Source organism: Stegodyphus dumicola, chromosome 11 (genome assembly GCF_044657685.1).
Source record: "Stegodyphus dumicola isolate Sdum_Otavi_A_Nest chromosome 11, ASM4465768v1".
In the NCBI taxonomy this organism is placed as follows: Eukaryota; Metazoa; Arthropoda; class Arachnida; order Araneae; family Eresidae; genus Stegodyphus; species Stegodyphus dumicola.
The window spans coordinates 113,935,463-113,947,065 of NC_140778.1; the positions used below are offsets into that span (position 1 = coordinate 113,935,463).

Consider the following 11,603-nt stretch of genomic DNA (forward strand, 5'->3'; position numbering starts at 1 on the left):
GTTAGTCGGTATTCTCGGCACAGCAATTACAGGACTTGAACAGCGGAACTTTGTAACTGAAAACACAAAAAACGAAGCAACTTAAACAACTTGCATTAAAAGAAATGTTTAATAAAGTAAACAAATAAATATTAAGCTCTTTTTTTTTTGGTAAATTTTGATACCCTTTAGATTATAATTGCTCTTTATTTCATAAATTACGGTTCCATAATTTCTGCATGCCATCTTACCAGATTTAAATTGATGATCTATAATCCAGAAAAACCCCTAACCGGAATCGCCAAAGTCCCAACGAGTCCGGATTAAAGACTTTGTACTGTAGTAGGAATCGGGTTTTATATAGGAATTTCCAGAACTGTATAAAGGTGTTATATGGTATTTATCTGTATAACAAATATTTTGGACTACAATCATGGAAAAAAATCTGATATTTATCACAGGTATCTGAAAAATTGACGAAAATATAAAATTCTTTTAATGTTACATAAAATAATACAATGGATATCGCAGTGTTAGGAAAAGAAAAATATAAGAACAGTTTTCTATACTCACTTAATAAACTCCACCTCTTACTTCATGAATTCATTCATCAATTCTTTTTTCATTTTCTTCTCTATGTTTTTTAAATACTTTGTTAATTGCAGTTTCATGTTTATATTTGAAAAAAAGATTAAACCACAAAAAAAAAAAAAAAAAAAACAATTTCATGAAATGAAGGACAGGTGAAGTGCAATACAATGGTATTTTGGTATATGTCCACTTTGAAATACATCTAACTTTGTACACATTCCGTTTCGACGTGAAAATTTTTTTTTGGTACTTGGTATCAGTTTCAAATATGATTCGATGTTGATGAGTCATGACTTCTTACTACATTTCTTTACCTTTTCCACAACAATACTATGAGTGTCAGAATATCTGTTTCTATTATTCAGTTAACAGCTTGCATCATAACTCTTAAACTGTCGAGTGATTCTTTTTAGCCAGAAGGGCTATTAGTCTCAAAACAGCATTTTGCATCAGTTACTACTTTTCAAATTGTTGCCACCAAATATTAAATACCAGCAAATATATTTAACGAAATTAAATAATGAAGAATCTGCATGAATGCATGCATTTTTCTTGAATTTAAAAAAAAAATAAAGGAACTTACAGCCATCAAATTTTAAATAACTTAATCCTCCACCCGAATATGGGCATCTGGAAGCCCAAACTTGGAATTTTGAATTTGTTTCATTGCGTATTTCATGTTCTTTAAAACTTTAACAGATTTCTGATTAAAAACTCAACAATTTGAAATCAAGCAGTGGCAACGCTTAAGAAATAAAACATTTTAATCTCTAGAACATGAGACTGTCTATAAGAAATCCTAAAGATACATTGTTTTTAAATATTTTTAGCACAATGGCTCATGAAATGTGTAAATGAAAAAATGCGTTCGGGCATAATATCAAATCTAAAAGCTTTCAGATTTTTTTTGGTATTATTGTTTTTCGCATTCTATGATTGCGAAAAGCAAAGATTTTCTTAAATTACCAAAGGGGGGAATCGAATACCAAAGATCAGAGACCTTAGAGTATGTTAAAAAATTACTGTTAATCTGGATAGCAGAAAAAAAAAAATTATGTACCATGCAGTTATATGCAGTGCCTGCCTCCTTTATGCACAGTATATATTTCTTCCACTGCATTTGTATTTTAATATTACACAGTGTTATAATGAAAACAATAGGATTTTTTATAAGAATATAATTAATTATTTTCCCTTTATTTCTTATTGTAAAATTACGTTTCATATACACACAAGGATTTGGAACAGGTTAATAATATAAACCAAACATTTTCACAGCTATTATGAATGTTTTGTTTCTTCATCATCATGTAAACCCAGTTGATGTACATGAACTTTAAAAGTAGTACCAACTTTTTCCAATACAACAATGACACTGAGGTCCATGTGCAATTCATAGGAATTTGTCTCATCTAATTTCATATAAAGATTAAAAGTTCTTAACTCTTGTCCAATGAAATTGTCATACAACTTAATATAACCATTACAAGTAAAGTCATTTGGATATATAAATAAAATGGCAAATATATCTAACTCATCTTCATAATAAACAGACATGACAGTTTTCTCATTAGAAAAATGAAACTTCTGAACAACTGACCTACCATGGCGTACATAATGGGGATGAAACTTCTGAACAACTGACCTACCATATGAACTAGATAGGCGTTTTTTAACAAAAGTAGGGAACACTGTAGAGTGCAACGTAAAATCCTCTTCCAGTTCAAGACTTGTGTCAGAATTTAAAATTTTGTAGCAACGAACTGCTTGAGAATTTTGATATATTATTCTGTTGGAATTATCTGGATGAAAACATACTGGATTTGGATCATCATTCATTATGCTGCTTCTGAGAAAGGCACTTTTTAATGTTTTACGACCATCTATAGTTTGCACCAAAAAATTAAACTCATCTTTTACAGAACATGTTATGTAACAAAATGGAAACCCTCCAAAACGTACTTCTTGTCCAAAACAACGCACATTAAATAATAGAGGTGGAGCTGAATTAACATGACAATTTAATGGCAGTCCAGTAGGATAATACCCAACTTTTCCTCTCTCATATACATCACCAAGTTTGAAAGAAGTCATACAACCTATAAAAATAAAATAAAAGTGAGAAATGCAGCAAAAAGAAAAACAAAAAAGATGAAATAACTTGCATTATTTCACTCTATAAGCATAATTTTTTGAGTTTTACAGATTTGTTTTTAAACTCGTCAAGGACATAACAGAAGAAAGCAATTCCCGCCCCTCAAATAACAAACTTGTTACACATTCCTCATAGAAATTAATACCTGAAGATACAGTGCGACATCATGGGGATATTATATTTGCACTTTAATTTAAAGTTGACATTTTCTAACATAAGAACTATTGCAGCAATAATGATGATGTATTGCAGTGATGAATAAATAGCAGTTTGTATATTAATTTTGGTACTTTTCCATTTTGCCGATGCAAGCAATAAAGTCGCCAAAAATGGTACAACCGATGTCAAACGGAATATCCTCATTGGTAACCGTTTATGTCTCATTTTCAAAACAAGTCGCAGCCATTTTTTATCAGATTGATTGTTTCTTCCAATACTGGCATACAATTACATAGAATTTTTACCAGATAGTTCAATTTCGTGTCCTAAGGCCATTCGCGGTAATTAAGATGCAATCATACCACTCACTCGAAGGCAAAAATATAGAAAAGGCGAAGTCAAGGATTAAATTCATTAATTCTAATGAGAGTGCACTAGCGAAGTAAAGCACTGCCGTTTTATATAATTTCTGAGTAAGCAATTCATACATATTGAAGTTATTCTTGCATTTAAATTTGTATTCCCAATTAAGATTTAACTTGAAATTAATATAGATAATTACTGAGAGAATAAGATTTTTGTAGCATAATTTACGTGAGATGAGATCACTTGGGGTCACGTGATATGAAACAGCGAATCAGGCTGTTGTACCATGAAAGCACAGTAAACTAGCAGCTTCGCCAGCCTTTGTCTGGCTTTTAAATGTACCAGAAAAATGGCTGAAGGGAACACCAAATGTTAAATTTAAAAACTGCTTAAAATTTTACTCTGCAGAACAACTTCATAAAAAAAAAAATTATTACGTATAACAAAATTACAATGAAATAAGCAATATCCCTTATTACAAATATTAATTATCCTAATAAATAAATTAACCAACTCCCCTTTGCAAAATCTTAAGAACTCAAATGGTATAAAGGAGATTAAGGACTTTGTTTCCTAAAAAAATCACTCAAAACTTTTCAATATCTTAAAGACAGTGAAATGAGCAATAAATAACATAAAAGAATACAAAAAATTCTGAAAAGCACAGTATAATTAATGATATTTTATCTTATATTTTCAAGAGAAAAAAATTACAATGAAATAAGCTATATCCCTTAATACAAATGTTAATTATCCTAATAAAAAAATTAACCAACTTTCCGTTGAAGAAAAAAAATCATGTAAAACTTTTCAATATCTTACAAATAGTAAAATAAGCAAAAAATAACATGAAAAAAACTCAAAACAAAAAATTTTGTGCAGAATTTTACTCTGCAGAACAACTTTATCAAAAAATGAAAAAAATCAATAAAAATGTATTATATATATAAAAAATGACAATGAAATATGCCAATCTCTTAAAAACAGTGACAAAAGAAATAGGATGAAAAATTGTTGCCAAACCCATAAAATTGTTGCCCAAATCACATTTTTAAAGATGTGAAATGCGCGAAGTGTACTCGGAAGCTTCATTTAAAATTTTTTTTTTAAATACAAAATATTATCATTTTTCCAAAATTCTTTTTGCAAAAGTCACGAGGATAAAAGTTTAACGAGCCCAAAAATCAAGAAAAATAAACTGTACATTTTTAAAAATAAACTTTTTTAGAAAAAATCCCGTTGAAAAGGTGTTAAGCTCATTTTATTAAATAAATTCGTATTTAATCGATTTATTGAAACACAAAATTTATTTTAAGTTCGTAAAATAGCTAAGTGCCTACGTTTCATGATGATGTGAAAATGGAGTGTGTAGAGTAAAATCTCGCTTTCCTATAGCGCATTATGTAAAATGACGCGATTTCTTCACAAAACATAAAATAAAAAAATTTCTAATTCGAATTTCGAAAAAATCGCTTTGACGTGCACTGGCTCTTGTCTAGATGCACCTATGTACCAAATTTCGTAGCCGTGGGTCTATTAGCTTACGCTCAGCACGAACAAAAGATACACTGACACACTTCTTTTATTATATGTAGAGATTCTTAAATTAATGTCTTTTTACAAATTTATTCTCTTTATTTATTTTCATTTTACAAAATTTTAAACAATATTAAAATGTTTATGTCTTTAAAATAAAAACTGCTTATAACTAGCATTTGTTATGTGTATACTGTGTGTTGCTGCCAATAAAGTCTGCTTGGTGAGATTTGCACAGGCGAAATGGAAAAGTACCTTAATTTTATTTTGTTAAATCATTTGAATTGCTGAAACCTTGAGGAGCTGATTTTAAAATTAAACCATTAATTTCAAGGTTTTGAAATATTTTAAATGAAAAATGAAGAATAATGGTTAAATAAGAAGTGCAGAATGGTAAATGGCAATTTATATGCTCATGAATACTACAGTGAGAAAGATTACAACTGTCCAACTTATTTGTAAGTTCCAACTTTACATTCTCAATACTTTTTTGGGAAAAAAAAATAATTATATATGAATTTGCAAACTAGAAACACATGGTATCTCACTGCAGGAAAACCAGGATCCAAAACTCAAACTTCGTTGAGAAACACATTCTTTACCCTCAACAATTTTTCTGCAAATCCACACAAATCCAATTTTTATTCCCAGTCTTTATACGAGATCTGCACTTCTCACAGGTCAAGTTTGGCTTCAAAAATCCTGTATGCCATAAAAACTGCAAAAATACACTTCTGCCAGGACATCACCATGAACAAATGTTTCATTAATAACTCAAACAAGATATCTTCTCAAATTAAATCTAGCTTGAATACATTCTAAAACAAGTGGCGGTATAAGTATAGTTTAGGGTACACTTTGGCGAAACTTGGCGATTTTTGGCGGTATATGGATATCGATTTTGTGCAATTCTTTGACTCATTATTTTGGCTTGCGAAGGAGCAATTTTTGCACCATAAATCGCCGCTACACAAAGCCAAAATAACAAGACAAAGAATTGCACAAACTCGGTATCCATGTACGCATCTACTTATTTTAACTTTAAAAAAAAAAAAAAAAAGAATTGCACAAAAATGGCATTGCGCACTCCTTTGACTTTATCCATGTACACGTCGACCTATTTTCACTTTAAAAAAAATCCCAGAATTGCACAAACTTGCATTGCGCACTCCCTTTACTCTGTCCATGAACACATTGATATTGCACCAAAGTCTACAAATAGGCAAACAAAAAATACATAATCTCAATAAAATACATTTTAAACCAAACAATAAAATAACATAAAAAAGGAAAAACATGTTATACATTTAAGCACTACATAAAGCAAATATTCACTTACCATGATTTTCGAGTTCGCTTCGCACACCCAGAGCCACATAAAAATCAAAATATCAATCATACTCAAATGACTTTTTTCAAACCAGGTACTCTTTCTGATTGAACTCTTCACATAGTGACCATCTGAACCCTTCTTCCTACAAACCCATTCAAATCCATCTAAACGGTTTTAGCACACACCACAAAAACGCTTACAAAACATCTCATGATTCAAAATTTCCCAGAATCATGCACCCGATTACGTCACAATAGGTTTTCCATAACATTCAACTACTCAGGCTACCATAAATGAAACAACTACTTGGCGATAAATCAAACAACTTTGCCATAATACAAGGGATACCTTAAAGTCAACTATACCCCAAGTGGCTGATATCTCTCCAAAACTTCCTTCGTACACCATTATTCAACAAATAATCACACAAGCACCCCGATGAAATACAATCGCATTCTTCACAAAAGTTTCCAAGTAAAAAGGGTTGCCATACAAACAAAATCTCAACTAAACTATCCAACACAAAATATTGACACATATAGTGACCACATGTATCCAGGACTGTTTATGACATTTGTACCATCAAATCAGTTTCAAGACACAAGAGAGTAATTGTGATCAAGTAACAGAAGAGTATTTGTGAATAAGCTTAATGGTCAGTTAAAAGCAGTGTTGCGTTGATCTTTACATTACGGTAACTTGGCGATTTTTTGGCGAAAATTTGGCGACCAACTCCCCTACAGCAACCCTCTATTTTTTTTCCCCGCCGCCATTTTGTCTTCACGAAGTAAAGACATGTTTCTTTTCTTCTTATCTACTGAACACTTCTTCCAACAATCTACTAGCCGAATTACACTTATGCTAGAAATTTTATCAAACAAAACTGCTTAATCATGACAAATATTCACTGCAAAATTCGGAAAAAGTGCACAATACCATACACCTTACGCGTTTTTCAAAATAACACATACACATAAACCATGTACACGCCGACTTATTTTTACTTAAAAAAACATACCAGAATTGCACAAAAATGGCATTGCGCACACTCTTCACTATATCCATGTACACTGCTTTTTTCTCATAAATTAGAAAAATTTCATGAAAATACATGACAATTTTCTCAATCTTTAAACCCGGTAAAAAGAACATATATGAAATTACCTGATCGCGAAAAAGTATTTACCCTTTACAAATATGAACATTTCCACATATAAAATAAATAAAATATCCAAAAACTTTTACCTCTAAATCATCTATTACATTATACACGTCACCAACGAATTCATACATGAAGCATTACAAATATTTAGTATCAAATATTTAAATTATTTCCATGCACGTTTATTTCAACTTAAACGTAAACCAAATTCCTACAAGCATAAAATTCACAAAATAACTATCATTTCATTAAAATATCACTGAACCATGTACACGTCGACTTATTTTTACTTAAAAAAACATCCCAGAATTGCACAAAAATGGCATTCCGCACACTCTTCACTATATCCATGTACACTGCTTTTATCTCATAAATTAAAAAAATTTCACGAAAATACATGACAATTTTCTCAATCTTTAAACCCGGTAAAAAGAACATATATGAAATTACATGACCGCGAAAAAGTATTTACCCTTTACAAATATGAACATTTCCACATATAAAATAAATAAAATATCCAAAAACTTTTACTTCTAAATCATCTATTACATTATACACGTCACCAACGAATTCATACATGAAGCATTACAAATATTTATTATCAAATATTTAAATTATTTCCATGCACATTTATTTCAACTTAAACATACACCAAATTCCTACAAGTATAAAATTCACAAAATAACTATCATTTCATTAAAATATAATTAAATTCAAAAACACCACTTAAAATATACATGAGCACATACATTCAATTAATAAAAATTACCTTACAATCCTAATTACTTTAAACTAAATCATTGCTAATAACAATTTTCCCAATAATACCAAATTCCTTTCCACCTTACATTTCCAACAATGCATAAAAATAATTAAAAATACTAACTTACCTAATCTCCTTCAGAATCTTCGTTACGTGGCGGATACACTTTTCTTCATTCTCTTTCAGAATCTTTAAAATCATACTTATCTTTCAAAGCAAGATACCAGGTAAAATAAATAACATAATAAAACATGTTTATTTCTCTCTCACACAACCTTAAAAAACATTTCTTACTATCCTTTTCAATACCACTAAATACCCATTTCGAATTCACTTTACTTACGGCCATGGGATCCAAAAATTCACAAACACTATTTCACACAACACAGAATAAAGCCAAATACAAAATTTCCAGATTTTTTCCCGATTTCCCCCCTTTTCCGATTAAAGAACCGTAATTCGTCCATTAATATCACATGACATATCCCATGATCTCTCATTTCCCCCACACAAAATAATGCGTAATCGGAACTCAGTACTGCTCACATTATTACCAAAGTCCCAGGTAGTAACCTTTATCGCCTCCATAATGTCGCCAAACTACCAGTTACCGTAATGTAAAGATCAACCCAGTGTTGATTTGTTACTGGTATTTTCAAAAAGGAGATAAAGATATACAATATCAAAGATATAAAGATATACAAGGAGACAAACAATATACAATTAATAGTTTTCTATACTCATTGCAGTGTTTCTTCAGCACTTTTCTGATAGCTTACCATCCTCCCTGGTTTGTGCAAAACATCTGTTTAGATCAAGATCTTGACATCCCACATGTTAATGATTCTACAAATCACTTGCCAATTCTGACTATCCACATATTATTAATTTAATAAATTACGATCTGATGATTCTGCATTCTTAAAAGCAGCCAAGGACAATTTTTCACAATGCAGCTTACTTACTCACGTACAGAATATAAACAGTTTTATGTATTCTGATATTAATTCAGTTTAACTGACAAAGCCAATTTTGGACATCATATTTCCCCCTAAAGCAAGATATGGACTATGCTTTATTATTTTCTTCTTATTATTATTCACGTATTTTATTCTATGCTTCATGCGTGCTCACTATATTATTCTTTTATTTTGTATTTGATTTCCTACTGGACCTACACTGTGTTTCAAATTTCGCTTTCATTACTATTCAGCATTTCAAGTGTTCTTTTCACACCAGAGAACAACTTTCCCATTTCTGCCTGTTATTGCATCATTTCCCACCAGCTCGAACAAACATCAACAGGCCCCTCTGGTGGCACTAATTAGTGCTTATTACAAAATTAACATCAATTGCCTTAGAGCCCTCACCAGCTATGGGTTAAATGCCTAAGAATAATCACGGTCAGTGGTTCTAATAACGACATCACATGAGAAAGGTTTCACAGCCTAACTAGAAAAAATTGCCCTATGTTGATTTGAAGACATTCAGTATTAAATAACAGTAACAAGACTAACTTTTTGGCATCTTTTTAAAATGCCACTGTTTAAGAAAATGTATTTTTCCTATTAAATTTTCCAGTCATGTGCTTATATTAAGGATAACTTCAATCTGTAACTTAACAAGAAAACAAATTTGATTTGCTGCTTTTGTCCAAAATTCCTGAAAAAAATATTTTAAAAACCAGTCATGATATATATATATATATATATATAAATAAAAAAAAAATTGTACAATTTTATATTCATGCTCTATTTGACAATACATCTGCCTATCATACTATTTCTAAAGATTAAATAAAGTAACACAAATGAACAAAGTTGATGAGACAAAATAACATAACAGTTATGAAATTAGTATCCAAACCTTCTTGTATGACATCTGGAAAACTGTAAATATGCACATCAGCAGTACCAATGCCCAGAATAAGAAGCTCTTCAGACACACTCACATGGTTACAAGTCTTTCCAAACACACTTCGTTTTATTTGAAGAACAGCATAAAACTCCAAAGGTAAAACTGTAAAAATTGCAAGGTTGGCTACTACATCTTCTCCCTTGGATCCAGGTAATGTATTTTTATAGGGGTTTAAACTTGAAGTCAAAGTAATTCGCTCACCATACATATCCCAGTCACAATATTTAAATCGAAAGTTTGGGCCAACGTAAATTTCACGCATAATACAGCCTGAATTTAAATTATGCTGACATAACCAGCTGTCTTCAGATATAGAAAGAAGAAATTTAGAGAGACAAGTGCACTTTTGCAGCCCACATGTGCATTGATCAATAATTTTGGACACTGGAGTAATGTAAGATACAACATCTGATATTCTTTTCTTTGCTTTAGAAACTTGGAATTTGAATAATAGTGGGAATTTGCGTTTATCACTATATACAGAGTAGCAGGTAGAATAATTATCAAAAAATAGCAGGCCACCATCATATACTATTTGTCTTGTGGACGTTTTACATGAGTAGGTAATACTTAAATTAGGATTTAAAATACGCTGAGATATAACATTCAGATTTAGAAAATGAGTTTTTGGCATCCAAAGTAATTCTCGATCACGCAGCGACAGCACAATATTTTGTTTTTTCTTCAGGGTAGTCATAACAATATTTCAGACTCAGATAAAGGTAAAACTCGGATAAGCGGCACTTGGCGTGGGTTTTCATTCGCAGAGAACCCGTTGGCGCCATTGCAATTTTTACTCGCCATCGATGAGCCGAGCCGTAAACGTGATTTTTTGTGCATGTAAATTCAAGTTAGCAGACAAAACAATATATTAAGCATATGGTAGTAAAAATTCACATATAATAGGTATGTAGATGTAAAACTAACCGATTAAACGTGATATACAAAAATAAACCTGTCTTTTTCATAATATATTTCACAATATAAATAACTTTCAACAGTAATCAAATTTTCTTCAGTAGCATTGTTAATAAAACTAGAACTTTATACATTTTATTATTTTTCAAGAGTCATTTGAACTGTATTCCTTACACCAGCAGTGGTTTGCTAATTTTGATGATCATGGGGATGCATCAACTACTCTGTCATCTTAGATAATCAAGATAATCATTAATATTTTTTTTTTCAATTTAATCAGCTAATTATGTCACACCTGCCATCCTTTGAAAAGTTATTGTTAGAAAAGCATTAACAATATAGTATCTTGTTAAAATTTTACGCCAAAAAAATTGGAGTCGAGAACCGGCATTTATCGACGAAAACTTCTTTAATTATACGAAAATATTTCTATCTATTCGTTTATAAAAATTTCAGAAAAAATAACGTGGAAAATCAGAAAAAATAATAATAAATTAGAGAAGAAGAATATAAATCTCCAAATGCGATCAACAACAGTGATAATTCAACAAAATGAACGCAAGAAGAATGGTTGAAACCTTCGAACAAGCGAATGGGATGAATCCGATAGGTTACCAGGTTTGAACTATTATCGCCAAAGTTGGCGATGTTTACATTTACCGGGTTCTCGGCGGAAGTGCTTCCCTTGGCGCAATTTTTTACGCTATCTTGAATCATCATCATC

General features: G+C 30.9%; 1 protein-coding gene across 1 annotated transcript; it reads right to left on the reverse strand.

Annotated features, from left to right (window-relative positions):
• Positions 1-458: 458 nt before the first annotated feature.
• Positions 459-11,304, reverse strand: LOC146994270 (DDB1- and CUL4-associated factor 17-like). Its single transcript, XM_085827108.1, has 2 exons — positions 9,911-11,304; positions 459-2,669 (listed from the first exon to the last, which is right to left on the reverse strand). The coding sequence occupies exons 1-2, from the start codon at positions 10,656-10,658 to the stop codon at positions 1,852-1,854; spliced, it is 1,566 nt and encodes a 521-aa protein (XP_085683234.1). The 5' UTR covers positions 10,659-11,304; the 3' UTR covers positions 459-1,851.
• Positions 11,305-11,603: the final 299 nt, after the last annotated feature.

Coding starts and splice junctions, on each gene's coding strand:
- LOC146994270 (XM_085827108.1), bottom strand. CDS start 10,658: ATGACTACCCTGAAGAAAAAACAAAATATTGTGCTGTCGCTGCGTGAT. Junction 2,670..9,910: donor TCCAGATGTCATACAAGAAG/GTTTGGATACTA, acceptor TTATTTTTATAG/GTTGTATGACTTCTTTCAAA.